Source organism: Cuculus canorus, chromosome 4 (genome assembly GCF_017976375.1).
Source record: "Cuculus canorus isolate bCucCan1 chromosome 4, bCucCan1.pri, whole genome shotgun sequence".
NCBI lineage: Eukaryota > Metazoa > Chordata > Aves > Cuculiformes > Cuculidae > Cuculus > Cuculus canorus.
In genome coordinates this window covers 63142230-63161254 of record NC_071404.1, presented here as the reverse complement: position 1 = coordinate 63161254, position 19025 = coordinate 63142230, and the positions used below count along the sequence as shown (strand labels likewise).

At 34.2% G+C, this 19025-nt stretch overlaps 1 protein-coding gene across 5 annotated transcripts in view; it reads right to left on the bottom strand.

Moving 5' to 3' along the window:
• Positions 1–19025, bottom strand: part of LRBA (LPS responsive beige-like anchor protein) — a 410166-nt gene that overhangs the window by 103992 nt on the left and 287149 nt on the right. For all 5 annotated transcript variants that reach the window (XM_054064662.1, XM_054064663.1, XM_054064665.1 and 2 more), the window contains 2 exons: positions 11230–11370; positions 9906–10025 (listed from right to left, as the gene is read on the bottom strand). In XM_054064662.1, the coding sequence (XP_053920637.1) occupies positions 9906–10025; positions 11230–11370 (261 nt within the window). The remainder of the gene's footprint in view (positions 1–9905; positions 10026–11229; positions 11371–19025) is intronic.

Genomic DNA, 19025 nt, shown 5'->3' with positions numbered 1-19025 from the left:
AGCAGATATTAAAAGTGTTTGTTTCATTTTCAACACAGTTATGGCTGGGAATAACAGACGTAGACCACAGATATTACATGGAACTTTCTCATCCATACAGCCAGATGTCTATGTTTTTAACTATGCAATTCCCACAGATTACCGTAAGCTGATCTAACTGAATTTAGAATTATTATTTTTTTTTACTCAGTGAAGTATTTTCCAGTTATGGTTCTTGGCATAATTATCTAGAAAAATAAATCTTTCATGAAAACTAAAGATCTGTATCTTAAATACATTAATAGTTTTGCTACTCTAGACACAATTTATTGCTAAAAATCTGCATTACTATGCACCTGATGCTGAATTTTGCTATTCATTGCTCTTGGACATCTTTGACCCTGCTATTAATATGACATGAAACTTCTCCCATACAAAGGTAATGTTGCCAGTTTGGCAGCAAATTTGTTTCTTGTAACTTCTGAAATACCCATCTATGAGATGGAGAAGTATAAAACAATGCAAAGCATATGTAGAAAAGCTTATCAGCTTACAGGGTGTTTTAGACATGCTTATGTTAGGCAGCCGGTCTCAATAAGCACAAGTTACCATTTTGCAAAGCTTCAGCTTTTCTTATACGTATTTTAAAGAAAGTCATGAAATCTGACATCCTCCAGTTTCTCAATATTCCAGCAGCTTGGAACTCTAAAGTTTCTTGCCTCTAGTAGCAAAGCTTAAACATCTTGCCTAACATGCCTTTCAATCACTTGTATTCGGTCCCAAAACTCGTGTGTGCTCATTGACCTTTCTATAGCAACCTTCATTTCCTCAAAACCACTTTCAGTTTCTTGGTCAATTTTAGCGAAATTTTACAGCAGGTTATAAGGATAACTAAGTTCCTACAAGTTTAAAAAACAATAAGCAAGCAGTAGAGCCATTATGTTTGTGTCTTGAGGGGCCCAGAATGCAAGGTCACAGTTTAGTAGAAACTACACAGAGAGGGCACCATAATGAATGTCCCATCAGTGGGAAACTCTTAATTTGAGACCTACAGCTTTTTTGACAAACGAGTCAATCTATTGCAAAAAGCAAATCCAAAGGAGAGAGAACATCATCTGTTCTAATACCTGCAGAGAAGGATTTTTTTCCTTTATAAAATGTTACAACTGTTAATAACCTTTTCCAGATATACAAAACCTGATTTATTATTAGGGAAACAGAACTTTCCCAATGCCCATCTTAATGTTTATTGTCCATAAAATTCAGCTGAAGAATTTCATACTTGAAAGAAAAAAATCCACATTGAATACATGTGACCCAATAATGACAGTAATCCACATGATAGTCACAGAAACTAAGCAATATCTATGACTGCAGGCAACACTACCAGTATTTTAATTTTGTTATATATTCTATTTATATCTGATTACAGATCTAACTTCTCCACCATAACAAAGATTTTCTGCACAGAGTCTGTGTTCGTTTGGATAAAATACCTCACAACCCACAGACAGGAGCAAGTTTAATACTCAAATAAAAAGAGGACCCAGTAGCTCCTGTGGATACTCAAAAGTTTCCCTAGGCATGCTTTTTTTCAGTGAAAGTATGCAAAAAAAAAAAAAAAAAAAGAAAAGATATGATTACAGGACATAATATGACTGGATTTCTGTATCATTTCTTTATCAGAGGTGAACGGATTATTTTTAATAAACGTTTGCATAGGACTTTAAGAACTCACAGCTGAAAACTTTAGCCTGGGTGGCTTTTGTAATAGGTGTATAACCTTTGAAAGTTGTTATTTTATTCAAAACACAGACTGGAAAGGAAGAAAAGTTAAGAATTAGTAAAGAACTAAGGTAAATGGGCACATTATTTAATTATTTGAGCATCTGTTCAATGACATCCATGTGTTAAAAGATTTGATTTTGCTTTTACTTTACTGCAACTATTCCTTTAATTTTAAATATTTCAATAATGTTAATCAGATGCATTAGCTATATTTAAATGCCACTGTCTAATAAGAAGTAATGTCACCAAAACTCAACAAATCTTGTTAAATATTGCATCCTTGCAGCCAATGTTTTCTTTATTCCTTTTAAGAATGATTTACAAAACCTGATGATTGGTACATTACAGCACCGTGATAGCTTCAAACAGATTTTGAAAATGCCCTTTGGCCAGCAGAGTCCTTGGTTTAGCACAGGCTAACTCTAGTTCAAAGTTGGCACCATCAGTTTCCACGGGCTGATTGTCCAGGATCAACTTTAGTCATTAGCATAGAGATGACTTGGAGGCAAAGAACTAGAAAATGAGTGAAAACTGAGAAGACAAAGAGCTACTTTTAGAGTTCTCTGTTTATTACAGTCTACGGTTTGAGACATTTCAGACTCACAATTACCACTTACATTGTAATTTAGCTCTTAATCTTGGTATACCATTCATAATGAAATCATGATGTCTTAGGATTCTCCTGCTTCCCAAGCTGTCTCCTCCAGGGACACTCCTGAAGAATCTTGGCCGAACCCATTCTCTTCCAGTCTCACTAGTGTTTATATACACCAGATGCCCACTTTAAAACACTAGTACTCTTTTAGAAGCCAAAGAGAACCTACACATTATAAGTTTAATATTCTTCTAATTCAAAGAGACTTTAAACATGTGGCTTGATTTAAAGAAAAATTGTCTAAAACAATGCGATGTTAATGAATTTTATAATGTAGTTAACTTGTCGAAACAGCATTTCTGTACCCCAAAATTAAGCTGTTTTATACTATGTGAACCTTAGGAAAGGGTAAAGGATAATAACTTTCCAAATACACCTGTGTGACACATGAATTCAAATCATAGAATCACCAGGTTGGAAAGGACCCACTGGATCATCGAGTCCAACCATGTTGGACCAAATGTTCAATACCATCACATTAGCCTTACAGTAACTGTCACTGATGTGTGTCATATCACAAAACTGACTCATAAATTCGTACCCATTTTACGATGGACGAATATGGAACAGTGTACTTAGGGCTTACTAATGTTTCCTGTGGTTGTTGGTCTTCTAGCAACTCCTTTTGAACAAAACTAATTGCATGCACCAAAAAAAACCCCAGCGCACATGAAGAAGGAGCACACATGAAGCAGTAGTGGGAAAGGCACAAAGTACATAGACTTACTAGTACATAACTCTATACTAGTGACTGTAACTTGGCTAAAAATGGTAAAAAAATCAATCACATTACGCCAATCTGATTTTCTTTTATAAAGGTAACCGCAATAGTGGATGGTGAAAGAAAAACAGGTATGATTTTGCTCTATCCGTAAGAACAACTTCTGAGACTATCTCAGACATTCTTATAAGCAACGTAGAGAAACGGAGATCAGATTAGGTTACAATAACGTGGGAGTACCCAAGCTGGAAATCCATATTCCAAGAGCAGTTATCAATAGTTCACTGTCAAACTGGGAGGACACGGTAATGGGGTCTGCCCTGTCCCTAATACCAGTCAATAATCTCATTAATGACCTGGCATAGAAGGCGTAGGAATAAAACTCCAGATGACACTGAGGAGGCAACTTAGCTGTTTGGAGGATAGAATAAGAATTTCAAACAATCTTGAAAAACTGTATGTAGGGTATTAAAGAAACAACAAAGTACTACACTTGGAAAAGAGAAAATATATGCAAAGAGCAACACAGGTAGCAAGTATGCTGTTGTAAATATAATGATAAATAAATTTATTGCAACAGGTTAGCTACTAAACCAGAAATAACAATTACTTCTGAACAAGTATGTGCAAATCTACTCATTCTTCAAAGAAAAACAGCCACACAAAAGAACAGACAGACTTAACTTCCTTCTGTATTCCGGAACTTACTTCAAGCCCCAAACTAAACTATTTTTCTGTTAAACAGTGCCAGGCTATCCATGTTTGCTTTTTATAAAGTATAAACAAAACTAAGGATTGTTTGTACTAATAATGTAAATTAAGAATAACTAAATGAGTTAATGTTCATGCCTGTCCAGTACTTTAAACGTACTGAGTGGTACTCTCACAGAATGAAATACATCTAATATTCTTCAGTGCAGAAGATTTAACTTAAAAGCACATAGTTAATAATTTAAAGGCAACAGCACAGAGCTAATTAGTAAATAAAAATGCCAGAGTGATAGTGAGACACTAGCAAACTTCCAAAGGATTTTTAATTTGCATTGCTTAAATAAATGGATAGGGAAGAACTAGGAAATAAAATTTTATGCAACATATCACTTCTTGAAATCAAAATTTGAAAAGTTCAACCAAAGGTTACACTACAGTGCAGTGCTAGTTTCCTGCTTTGATCATTGATCCAAGGCTTTCACAGGATACTGACAAAGATTGGTTGTGACCACACATATGCTTTAGCTTTCTCTGTTGAAGTAACACTAGCCAAAACAGGTTGCTTCCAAAGCTAGTTCACATTAGTCCTCCTTGTAATGAATGATGCCTCCAACTAAGATAAAAAATAATCTAAGGACAACAAGCATCAATAATTAAATTCATTCTCTTCGCACAAGAAGCAAAGAGAAATCATTTCCTGTAATGAGCTCAATAGTTCTAAAAATCCACAATATTTTCAGCTAGAATTGGAATAAATCCTTCTTTTTACCTTTGTACCGCCCATACCTGATCCACCAAGATATAACAACATTCACTTTGGCCTGCAACTTTCAAGGGCTTAAAGTGACATTCCAAATTCTTTATATTTCGATAAATCAACACATTAAGCTGCTAGGTTTTCAACAGTTGTAGAAGTATCAACAGGAATCCAGAGATCTTACGATCAAACCCCCCCATAATATGTAATCTGCCACAATAGCCAACTTCATTTATGTTCTCAGCCCATCAGAAATGCAAGATAAAGCTTAAAACCCTTTCACTTGTTGAGGAGTAAATGTTTTTTACCCTGTGTTTCCTATGGATTAAATGGTATGCACAGTCAAATACTACAGCAAAGTCATTTCCATGTCCATCCATACCCATATTTTCAAGAGATTTCTCCCTCAAGTCATTCAACCTAGTGACTCTCCTGAAATAATTTTTGTTCCCCACATCTCACTTATAAAGACATCTTTTATAGCTTAAATAATTTTCTAGTTCATAAGGCTACTCCCAGAGTGAACCTATTGTTGAACATAAACAAGCTCTATGTGATCTTTAAAAGGGCCAAGTGTTTTGTGCACTTAGCCAAGTAGCAGCCTCCCCATCACACCTAGAATTGAATTTGTCTTTGAAGAAGTCAGCTGCTTCAGAACAAGTACATCTTGTACTCAACAAGTACAAGATCAACAAGTACAAGATCACAATGAAAAAAACAATATAATACCTTAACACAGGTAGGTCTTTTAAATTTATAAAATATTTCGTATTCAGCCTGAAAAGCAAAATAGTTCAGGAATCTGCTAAAAAATACCAGACAGAACAGTGAAATGTAGCCTACATGCAAAAGAAAAAGGGGAAAATTCTAATTATTTTAATGCATTTAAATATTTCATCACTCAGTAAGACTGACTGGTCCACTGCATATGCAACATTCAGTATGTATCTCATAATTTTGTTAAAGACAGAAAACTATTTTCTTCGGAGGTGAAAGATTAGAACATAATGTAGAGACCTCTGTATGAAGACTTCCTAGAAGCCATTTTTCACTTTAATGCTCCTATTATTTGCTAGATATTATTTTTCATCTCAGTTCTGTATGATTTCAATGTAAATGTAACAATAAAAAGTATTCTCAACACAAACCAATTTTTTTCAATATGCCAGTTGCACTGTTAGCAATTTATAATAGTTATATGGAAGATATAGGTTTAAAAATATGTAATAATCACATTGTAACACACAACATCACCTCTTAAATGAGAATCCAAGGAAGTATATTTCTGTGTATACTGTGAAAAAACTAAAGCCTCCCTCAAGTCCCTGATTTTCTTAAAAATGACATGAGATAAAATCTTAATTTTTAATATAACTGCATAGTCCCCCAGACAGGCATGAGATGTGCTCATATAAGACATTCTTACACACATGGAACTATAAGAAAAATCATATATTGTTTTGGACAAAATCTTGGGCCAAATAAAGACAGTTCAAAAACATGTTAACGTTAGAAAAGAAGAAATCAATTAGAAGTCAAAGGCTTTTGAATAACCCTTGAATAATCATTAATGCATTATGTATCCTCATAGTGATGCAGAAAGTAGTTTTCCAGTCCAGAACTATATGGAAATAATTTCAGAACTCAGCTTGAATGGGAAAATGTCATTTGCTTGACTACAACACTGTATGATAAGGTGATAGCGAATGATGTGCACACAGTCCTTCCGGGAGAGACCATGAGAAAGCACAGCCATAAAATGAGTACAGAAAATGATACTCCAAGATTACAGGGAAAATGTCCAAAACTATGAAACTAAGTGTTTCATAGTATTTGTTGGTTGTAAACTAGGTGGGAAAGGAACTCTAAAGCAAGAATAAACATAGGAAAATTTATTTTCCCAATTGAGGATCAAAACCAGAAGGACCTCTGTTCATTTAATTCCTTCCCTGCCTTCCTCCCCCTTCCTTCCCAAACACACACATTCATGCGCACATCTACATAACATTGTGCAAGATGGGTAAAGAAAACATTCTAGCTGGCCATGGATTGTCTTTCAGGGAAGTTACTGCTTCAATTGCACATATTCTTTTGATATACGAAACCATTAATACAGAACATACCATTTAAGTAAGACCACTAATTTCACGACGACAGCAACATCTAATTTAATTTTCTCAGTTAATTAGTAAATAGTTATATTTACAAGCATGTATACAGTATGATATTACCATTAGCTACAGAAGCACATATTCTGCTTTATGCAGGCAACATGTGGCAATTCTTCATGTAGAAAACTTCCAGTCACTTCAGCTACACATTTCACAAACACTTGCAAAGGATAGCAGAACACTAAGCATCAGGAAACTTGGCTTCCACTGCCAGAGTGAAATATTTGGGATACAGGTATTTCCAACAAAGACGGTTTTGTGCATTTTCTAGATTTTCCTTCCAAAACATCCTATGAAAATCCTATCTCCTTCCCATTCCTGGCAGCTCATCCAGTCTTATGAACAGACTCTTCTAGTCAACCTTAATACTCACTTAGATGCTACACAGCATATAATCTAATTCACAGCATTTCACAGACTCAGAAAACTTCAAACAATTTCAAGAGGCCATCCATAACAGTAGAGACACCTCTAAAGACAGTACCAGCTTGAACACGCACCATTTCCAAAAGATATCTAAGCACTTCTGAAACACCTTCGCCACAATAATTGCCAGGGAAGCAGTCATTGATTTTATTTGTTTGGTTAGAAAGGTTACTTTCATATCTAAGGGAAATCTCTCTGACATTTATGTGTATTAATTCTCATTCTATCCAACACGTCAGCAGAGATTTTTCCCTTTTTTCTTGCAGCAGTCCCTATCTTGTAGAAGACACTTAAGTTCCTCCTCAATTTTCTCTTCTTTAGAAGGAAAACAAGTATAGCTACTCAATCTTTCATTGCATTTCATTTTCAAGACCCTGCATTGTTATCATTATGCCAGTGTGGATTCTCTCCAACTAGGCCACAACTATGGATGTAACACCCCAGCTAAGACCTTATCAAAGCTGGGCAAAGCTGAAGATTTATTGCATATATCTTGAAAGTTACATTATGACCTTTTGATTAATCTTCTACAAAATACTACTCACAAAATGTTTTGTTATACCACAATAATATTAAATCATGTGCACTGATGATTGTACTGCAACCCTACACTGTTGGTTTGCACAACAGATATTCTGTGTTATATTTGTACCTAACAGTATGAGAATCTGCAGGAAAATTACAATTCTCACTTTCCCCCAATAAACTTCATCTAAAAATTTCTCAAATCATTTTCCCCTTCCGCAACAAGTCCTTCCAATTCCACTATACTTCCAGTACCTTCCAATTCATTACCAATGGAAATTGTGGCCTAAACCGTTATTACCAAGAAGAATTCCACTGAATACATCTGTCAGTTTTAATAACGAACCACTGGTAACTATTCTCCAAATACAGTGGATTCTTTTAGACCAAGTTTTCCCAACCGATTCATGAGACAATGTCAAAAATGAAGTTCATCATCTGTTTCTTCTCTGTTTACTAGGTCTGCTACCTATTCTTATCAGAAACTGTGATTGCTTTGACATAATCTCTTCTTGATAAATATGTGTTTCATTTACTTGTCTCCTTGTTATCTTCCTGATACTTAACCACAGTCTGATTATTTGTGTAAGTATTTTTCTGTGAATTACAGTTAAACTCACCTCATAATTTCTTGGCTCTCTTTTTCTTCTTTTTAAAAAACTAAATACTTATTTGTCCACCACTGCTACCTTTCTCCTCCCTCTGAAAAAAAAGCAAGCTGAAATTTTGCCTGCCAGTTTTGTTAAGTACAAGAGAATGAAGCTCATAATGATCAAAATTTGAAAGAAAAAATGTGTTTGTATTTTCTTTTGGTTTTATTTTCTGTTTGTTCTTTCACAATTTAATATAGACATTGAATCTTTCCATAAGTGGTATTAATTCCAGTAGTTACTGATTATCATTGATTCTTTTGGTGGGGACTCACAGATGCAAGACAGACATTTTTTCAGGACTGTCAGTTGACAATTTTCTCATTCCATTAATCTGCAGATCAACCTTTTCTTAATTATCTCCTTCCTATAAATCTAATTACAGGATGATTTCATATTACCTATGTCTCTTGCTAGCTGCATGACTTTCTCGAGTCAGCCTCTGATTTTCTTTACACTATACTTTTCCATACTTCCTTCCATTAAAAAATAATTCTGATATTACTCCTTCTTGGATTTGAACAAAGTCTTCCCATCACTACCAGCATCTTTTGTTCTCCTCTCCAGTTTAAAACATCCTTCAGACCCCAGACTCTTGTTTGTTTACCTTATTCTTTCCTTCAATGGCTACCTACCTAAATCTCTGCCCTTGGAATTTCTATGTGCTCCTGCCTTAGCTTCTTGACCCACTTAATTCTAGGCTTCTTTCTATAGAATGATTAATTACCAGACTAATTTATCTTCTTTTTCCACCTACTTCTCATTCACTCACCAGTTCCCAGGCCCAGTATCCCTGTTACGGTAGGTTCAATATCATGCTAAATTCTATGTTTAACCTTAATATCCTCAAATACCGGCTTTCTGTAGTCCTCTGTTTCTTTATCCAGTATGTAGTCCTTCTGGAGACTGCTTTCAGATCTTACTCTCAACTCTCTATCCTGTTTATTTACCACTAATCATAAGATTAGGTTTTCTTCCTACTTCATCTAAATTAGTACAAGCTCTTCCTGTTTGCCATGGTCAAACAAGGAAATAGGCCACTGCAGAAATTGCCCAAAAATGAGGTTGGATGCCTAGAATCAAAATTACACAAATTAATATGAATATTAATTGCAACATTCTTACCTGAGCAGGGCAGAAGCACGAACAGAGTATGAAATCTATACCAGTTTCTACTGAATCTTCAAAGGCTTGAAACTTGTGCAGAGTAATAAAATGACAGTGAAACACTTAACTGTAGCAGAAAGGCCAATTTTGCCTTATTTCAGTCTCAGGGCTAAAAATGCTGAAGTTTTACAGAAGAATTCACTGAAATATTCTAACAAAAGTTCTACAGAAGAATTCACTGAATTACTCTAAGAGAAGTAAAACCACGTGTCATCTCCCTTCCATCTTCTCCCAAAGAGTAGGATAGCTCCCAGTCTTCTTCCTTCCCTTTTCGTAACCTGTGGTCCTAGGATACTGCTACAATAAAGGCAGATGCAGCATAAAATGTGTTAACACCTTTCAGGAAAGTTTTTACCTTGATATCAGAAGTATCACGCTGACTGTTGCGCCACGCTCTTGATACAGATGAAAAAGTTCTATCTGCATGATCAAACTTTCCACCTTGTAGATTTAGGAACAGTGTTGTAAAGGGTTCCTAAATACATATGAAAGATTAATTAAGAACAGCAATGTATTTCGTTAGGAAAATATTTTCGTTAGGGAAAAAAAGGGATTTATTATTCTTTCGGGGTTTGGTTATTAATGATGCTATTCTCCTGGCAGACACATGATTAATTACAAAGGGTTAATTCTATTATTCAAGAATGATAAATACAAAGTGATGCTTATTTGTTCAATAAATGCTTTTTATTCCTGCTTCATGCATATATATTCAGATAAAGAAAAGAAAAAAAAAAAGAAATAAAGTATTTACAGGCTGGAGGAAAAGGTACAGACACAAACTGCCAGACACACACTGCTCTTGAAAACATAAAAAAAGCTCAATATTTTTACCTTAGATATTTTTCAAACTAGCATGTAACAAAAATAACATGTGCATTTTATTTTGTTGATGGTAATCGATTAATACAAAGGGTAGCATTCAATACTGATAGCTTTAAGATTGTTATTGTTTAATATGTAATTTATGATTTAGAAAAGAAAAATGTTTCAAAGAGTTAAAAGCCTCCTCTTAGTTAAAGAACACTTAAACACATATTAGCGGATAATTGCTTGAAATTAGCTAAGCTCTATAAATTACTTCAAGGATTTATGTAGGCTTGTACATTCTAACAAGCTTTAATTAATGATGTGCTGCTAATGCTTTCCCAAAGAAATTACTTTCTAGGAGATAAATCCCCCTTCAATTTTACAGAAAAATGCATTGTTTAACCAACATATTAATACGTAGCATCTCAAAAGTTACTTCCATGCACATTCCAGCACAGTTTTAAAAATTCATTCCTTCCATCACAGAATTTCATGATCATCAGAATTCAAGTCATGTACACTCATTAGAAAGTAAAAATTAAATACTTCTACTAAGAACCACAAATGTTCAGTACATGGTCCAGTCAGAAAATACGTAAGTAAGGAAAATTAACCATATTTATAGTAGTAAAAGAATCTACATTAAATAGCAATTTTTTAAGGAGGAAAAGCATTACTGATTTGAAAAGACCATAAAAATTAAAACCTTCTGCTCAAACTTTGGAGTAGATTCATTCAATGCTACTGATTACACTTACTAGAAAATTTTGCTACTCTTCTATGCCATTAAGTTTCAGTTTATTCATTCCTATCGATTTGTTGCTTTCACTATCATTTAAAAGAAAAGCACATTTAAAAGATGTACTTACAATTCTTAATAACCACGTGAGTGCAAAACTTGCCGTTGAATAATGTGTGCCATAGTGAAATTTTGGAACCTGATCATCTTCCCATGATTCGTATCTCTCAGCAAAGAACGCAGCTCTCTTTGGATTCAAAGCTCCAATAGGCTGCAAGGTTTGTAAAAATAAATACATTAAGTAAATAAAAATAACATGACCTATTATCACAGCATTTTCCCCTTGCTCTTTTCAGTAACCAGAATTATCAATAAACATGGAAAAGATGGTGTTTGGTGTTTTGCAAAAGCAAATGTTGGATTACGTAAGCACCTGAACAGATCTATGCATTTCAAACCAAGATTCCATTCACACACACGGCTGGTTGGAAAAAAAGGCTCTTCTTCATTCCTACAGAATTAATTTCTATTTACTGCTGATTCAAGTTAATGTCTAAAACAAGCTTCACAGTGGAATGTCTTGGACAAAGAGTTGTTAATTGTGTGCCTGTGGATATGTGTGTAAGTGGAATACACTGTTAAGCAAATGGTAAGCAGCAGCAAGAAACATCTAGATATTTTGGTGAGGAAAAGTAGTGACCGATTGGGTGGAAGAACATTAACAGTACACTTGAAATTTTGATATTACTACTCCTGTTTCTATGCTTTCTATTTACCTTCCCAAGACAGGTTTCACTTAACGGATAAAAGTTGAAATTTTGAAACCGACAATTAAAATAGCAAAATTTCTATATAAAAAAATTGATATAAAAGAAACAAATAATAAACGCATGACTAAAAAAGTCTGTCACACTTCCACCAACATTGTTATTCTTTGTTCAACAGTTAGTTAAGACATAAACACCCAGGGGTTTATTTAAATGTATGAAATATAATTTCTTAAAATGTATTTCTTCAGTATAACTTTCGATAAAGGATTCTGAAAATGTGTATGTCATATAAATCACTAAGAAACCCAAAAGCAAACTTAGCCATTCCACATGTGTAAAGATCTAAAATACCTTTGCGCATATATGCAAAACAAATATGCAATACAGTTTTGTATACATATTGACCACACTGTTCGCATGTTATTAATGTAAGTGATGCCCATCTGTACAGATAATGGATGCATTCAAGTATAACTGACAAATAAGCACGCAAAAATATTTTCTTCCTTCTGTTCTGCAAGAATAAATATATTCAAGAACACGCTACAAGGTAAGGTAAAACCTTAAAAGAACAGTCCTTGAACAGAAGTATCAGTAACCTAGTCATTAATTTGAGAATATTTCAAGTGAAAACCTATTTTTATTAGGTTAATAAAATACTATTGAAATAACTGCTTCTCTGCAGCTCACGTGAAATTTGGTATACAAGCTTCAAAGTATTTTCTCTTCTAGGATAGATTAGATCTATGAATGACCTAAGATCTAATCTTACGTTTTTTTACTTAGAGTGGCTTTCACACTTCAGTCGGATAAAGAAAACATCTTAGGTTAATTACTATTTTTGCAGTTCACTAATTTGAAATATAACCCTTTAAAAGAAGTAGTTCCTGTATAAAAAAGGCTTTTTATCTGACTTAGGAAATTTATTCCAGGGAAGAATGAAACAGACTCCAAGAAGTCTCTTTGTTGCAAGAACCATTTTGGAATCTCCATCTGTACTGATCTGTACTGATTTTCCCCAAAGACTCAGCTATGCTTGAGGGAAAAAAAAAAGAAAGAAGGTCATCGGTAGACAAATTATATAAATTAAAAATTAGAGACAGTGTTGTGCTGTATGGTTCTGTAACACTTCATGTATTCTCTTTATCTGAACCTATTTTTATTACTTTCCAAATGAGTATAGCCCAGATCAATAGTTATAGAATTACATTCCTTGAATATAAAGCTAAATGCAATTAGAATTGATTTCATTCTCCTGTTTTGTTTTGTTTTTTTTTTTTAAAGGTATCATGCAGAGATCCATATAGCCAGAATCCACAGTATTGATTTTGGCTGTTATTGTTACAGTTGGTTTCTAAAGCCTGCAACAGGACAGCTATCAAGACATGTCACATTTATTTGCAAGCAAATAAAAAAAGTCCCCAAATGAAAGAAAGCTTAGGGGGAAAAAAAAAGAAACGTGGAGCTGTGCACTGACAATGATACACTATCAGCTTACTCAGAGAAGTTACAGTGGGAATACACACATTGAATTATACATTACACGAATGTGCTGATTTATTGTGGTAATAACATCCACCTCATTAAAAGATTCTGCTTTGCTGCAGTTGGAGGGCTACATATTGTTTACTGCTATAAATTAATGGCAGTGCACAGAAGACTGTAGAACCCTTCTAACAATAGATCTGTAATGACAGTGCTGTATATCACAGCTTCCCCAGCAGCTTCATAATAAAATGGAGACAATCTATTGGGCTAATACATTCTACCAGGCAGCCCCTTATTTTTCTGACAACTGCTTCTAAGGATGAGGTGATTCTAGCGTGTTACACTCCACTGTGAAGAGTATCTAAGCTTGAGCTACAGAATAAAGCGCATACAAGGAATATTCAAATACTCCGACTTTTAATTTAGTAAACAAAATGAAATTTTGTAACTATTTCATATCTAAAAATTAACAGGGAATCATGATTACACACTGGATTCCTTCCTCTGTGGGTAAACACCATGGGAAAAAGAGTAACTCTTAAACTAAACTAGGCTAGATGTTGCTGTGAGACCACAAATTTACACTACTCAACATGGTTTCCCTATAGCTACAGACCACTAAGGAAGAACAAGCTGAAAAGCTTTCATATCCAGAAATTCCAGAATATGTTTTCTTTGCAGTACCTCTTTTCAGAGAGAAACACCAGGTATTAGTCCACGAATTAAAAATACTTACTTAGATGGAAGGGGAAAAAAAGGAAAAGTAGAAACAGAAAAAGTCCAACGAGCAAAAACAATGGATGCAATTATAGTAGCCAAGATTTTTAAAAAAATCACTTATGGCTGCCAACTTTTGAAACTGTATTGGAAAATGAATTATGCATACGGTTTTCAAAGCAGACTTCATTCAAAAAAAGGATCCAAACTGGAGGAAGAATTGCGGTAAGGAAATCTTTATTTTCTCTTTTCCAAAGGTATCATCACCCAGGTTTTGACCCAAGGTGGTTGTTATATAAATGGGTGCTACAAATAAGAAAGTTACAAGCTGTTCTTAAAAAAAAACAAACTCATTTCAAGTGCTGTCAAATCTAGGAATACCTCAAAACAAATAAACCTTACATTTTGACCAAGAACTGAATATAGTAAATCTCAGTTTTCGGACCAAGCTTGCTTCCTTTGAGACACAACAAAGAAAAATGGCTTGATGAAAAATAATTGAGAAAACACACTGATCCTTAACAGCTACTGCTGTTAAATATGTCCACACACTGTGGTGTACAGTTATATTTGTTGGTTCTTAATCATACTCTGTGCCAGACATTGGAACAGTGGCCCATCTTGCCTCCATTTTCAGAAGAGGCCCTCTTGCACCCATTAGAAGAAAGGTGAATGCTCACTGCTCCTCTACGTAGGGCAGAATCTCTCCTTAATTTTGTTGCTCATGTTCATGAATACACATGTTTAGGAAAATTGCTCAAGATCTAACACAAGGAGACTGAAGTCATATAAAGAAAGAATTATGATATGTTTACTTAAGGTTACACATTTAAGAAGAAAAAGAAGTACTTTTTATTTCTATCTAATGTGTTTTCAGTTTTTAAATAGCGTTACTTCAATTAAGCAGACATATCCTGTTCTTACCCATGCTGCCTTTTGTTAATGGTTTTACATACAGGCTTCTATTACTAAAATCAACATTGCCATTTTTACTGTCTCCTACCCATTGCAACACTGAGAAGAGTTTTTGACTCAATATTCAAAATCCATGAAAGACTAGAGTGCTGTGGCAGTAAACTGAACTTAATTACTGCCAAAAAAAAAAAAAACCCAAAAAACCTCAAGATACCATAGTTGCATCTTCACTGTCAACTTTTACCTCTTTTGGTGAAGATGACAAATCTTAACAATTACTACTGGAAATCAGGAGATCTGTGCAAGTGCCTGTGAGTTCTGAAAAGCAGACAGCCTGGTCCAGGCTGACCAGGGCAAATTTAAAAAGTAAAGAAAATACTATTCTTGAAACTGTGTATTTCAAAATTTCTTCACTGCTAAAAAATTAAAAAAGAGAAGAAAGAAAACTTTTTTTTAAAAAGGGAAAAAAAAGAAAACATGGGAAAATGGAGGGAAAAAATTAAATAAATGTTTTTCCTTGTGATTTCTTATACTGTTTTCTTATTCCCATCGAACCAGGTATTTGGATTCCTGTGAATGCAATTGTTTGTATAACTGAATTATGTTTTGTAGAATCCTTGCCAAGCATTATGTTTGTTTTTCATATGTTTTATTTTCAAGATGACTATCTGGTTTTCATTACTGATATTTTTCATATATTCATTTGGCTTAAAGGACATGAGGGACCATTAGGTCATCTCATCTAGCCTTCTGTTTATATAACAAGCCATTAAATGCTTTTTTAAATATATAATTTGAGCCCAACTGTTTACAGTTGATTATAGCCTGAGCTGCATTTGGCCAACCTGCTTTCCAGAAAGGTATCTGACTTTAGAATACATGGACAACATGCTTTTTTTCTTGGATGCTTTTTCTACTGATAATTGTGATCCTTATTCTAAAAAATATATACTTCAGTTTAGCTATGAACTTACTGGTGCGTTACCAAAGAAATTTTATTACACTTCTCTCTGATACATCATAGTCTCTACTTACCCAGTATTTTCTGTTTACAAAGATACTTACAGGCTATAATTACACTTTTCAATAAGCAAAAGAAACGAGCTGTTCAGGTCTTGCATTTTAAGGCACTTCTTCCAGCCTTAAGATTTCTCTGCAGTCTGCCCACTTTTCAATGTAATCTAATATACAGATATTTGACAGGTGTTCAGTGTTCCTATGTTAATCCTCTCACTGTCATAAATATGCCGAGTGCTGTATACTCTGCTGCAATCTAACCACAACTGCATTTTTAGAGGATTGCTTGTTTAGTTACTTTGTGTATTACCAACACATAATTAACTCCCAGAATTAGCCAATACTTGTAATATTGTCAGTGGGACTTTGTGATCTTCTGAGTAAAACTTACTTTTCCCAGAGATATAAAGACAAGATATAAGGGTTTAATTATACCCAAACTTTATTAACTTAGGTCAACTGGGAAATATCTGGGAATAAACTCATATAAAGTACATTACTACTCTTTCATCTGTTACTTTTGTGTTTGAGAACAGCAGCAAAATGCCATACTCCACTCTGAATTTTTTCTCACTCACTGGAAGAACTCATTGTTCTTCCTCTCAAACAACTGAGCGCTGCTTTCCTAAAAATTAGATCCTGCAACTCTCCGATCTTCTTTAGAGGGTGGCTTATCTTTAATCTATATCTAACTCCAATTCACCAAAGAACTGTATTCCAAAGAAAACAACAAACACAATTATTTGCTGAACAGTTTGAACTGCCCTCATTGATCAACTGAACTGGTCTCTGAACTGCTCCAGGAAAGACGTAAAAAAATGGAAACAATCTATCAACATGAAAAACAATCTTTCCCAATTCCTTCCTAAAAGCACTGGTTTCACAGCAAAGACTAGACTACAAAGGGGGAACTATGAATTTGGATGTCAAAATCTGGCTGAAGCCAAAGGGACAGAACTTGACAGAAATTTTGTATTCTTTCCCAGTGAGCATTTAGGTGATATACAATAATTTCTGCTCCAATTCTAAACTGATTTAGTGTTTTTTACTATTCATTGTAAATCATATTTTAGTCACTTTAATGTTCAGTTTTTGAGAACTTCAATACAAGCAGCTACTTGAATTTCATACGGTTTCTTATAAGGAATCCTATAGCCAAACACTTCTTGTATGCATAATGTTGAAACTGTGTAATAATTATGGACATAAGTGAGTGTACTCTACCAATTTTGACATCAAGATATGAAATCAGAAAAATTCATATAGCTGTGCTGCCTTCCCTTCCAGTCACTGAAGTCAACACAGATTTCTGGTGAATGTGTTGAGTAGACATCTGCTGGATATTTGTTAATGTTCCATCTAGTTAAGCTCCTTCCCCTTAAGAACTCACAGGTCATTATAGTTATAATTCTAATCCATCATTCTGAATATAGGTATTTCAAATAATTACGATACTTGAAAACTTGTAGGGAGAAGGGAAACAAACGGGACAATAATGTAAAGCAAGTGCTGAAGAATACTTCCTGTTCTTTTTAAGTCAAGTTAAAACTAAAATACTTCTAAAGAATAGGTAACAATTTTAAGCAGCCAAGACTTCATATGGTCCACAGATTAAAAAAAAAAAATCAAAAAAATGCCATCATTGCGCTAGCTACAAAGGGAAGATAAAAGGTAACTTCTCATATAACTAAATTGCTAGATTCATTGCTTCAGGGAGCAACGCAGAACAAATATAAATAAGTGTTTTACAAAAACAACGAACCAAAACCAAAAGACATCTAGACCATCAGTCAATCAGTGGCCACTAAACATGGCTACCTAAATTATTTTTCCAGTTCACAAAGTAGTTAAACTTCTGTTTGCCTAAGGTTATGGAAGGGAAGGATGACACTTTACATGCCCTCTTTCTTTTCTTTTTTTCACTAGGTTCCTGCTATCAGCTCTCCAAAGAGGCAAGATATTGAGCTAGATGTGCTTCTAGACTGATTCTGCTCTTACAACTTTACGTTAAATGACTCAGCTTTTTCTCACATCTACAGGCCGATTAACATGACACAACAAAAGCCAGTCAAAAGCACTCCAGTACAACAAACCTTCAGTTATTTTTATGTGCAAATTATTTCTTTGCTTAGATGTGTCTTTTGATTTATGCTAGTGAAGAAACACAGATAAACTGCTACCAGTCACCTCGTTTAATACTTGCATCCACAGCTTAGTGTGCAGACAACTATTACCCAGCATCTCCTTTAACTAAGTGACGAGTATAACCAGCTGAATGTGATTAGCATTTTTATCAAATGTAGGATCCTCTGGCATTTCCTGATGCACTGCACATGGGATGAAATTCTGTAATCCTCTTATCTCAATGTTTTCTCAAATAAATTTAATGTAATCTATACTTTAACCACTGAGTTTTTCAAACCAACATGCTTTTTAAAATAATTGTCATTCCTTACAAGGTTTTTTGAAGAGACATTATTTACCAGAAATCATGTCATGAAATTAATAGATCGTATTAAGTCATAAAAAAAATAAAACCTCAAAATTTTCTACTCTAAGAAAACTGAAAATTCAATAAAGGGCTGGAACAAAAGCAGATAATATTTGCATGCATGCAAATGAAATTAAAAGTACTTGTACATATGTTTTCTTATTAAGATTTTTTAAGAGCTCACACATTGCTTTGAGACAACAGGAACAGACAGGAAAAACTGATCTAAAGGTGGTCTAATAACTAGAAAGTCTGAATATGTTAATATAAATCAAATTCAGTAATGCAAAACACAGAAGATTCCCAAAGTCTACAGTTCAAAAATGGACCATAAACTAATCTTGAGCATAAAAAAAATTATGAAAAACTATGTTTAGCAATATTAGCAATGTTTTAGCAACATATTAATGACAGGATACGCCTCAGGTTACCTACAATCTTGCAGGATTTTGACTTTAAAGGGAAAATCCCCATACCTTCAAATTACTAACAATAGTATCAAATGCTATTACAACAATCTGTAGCAGA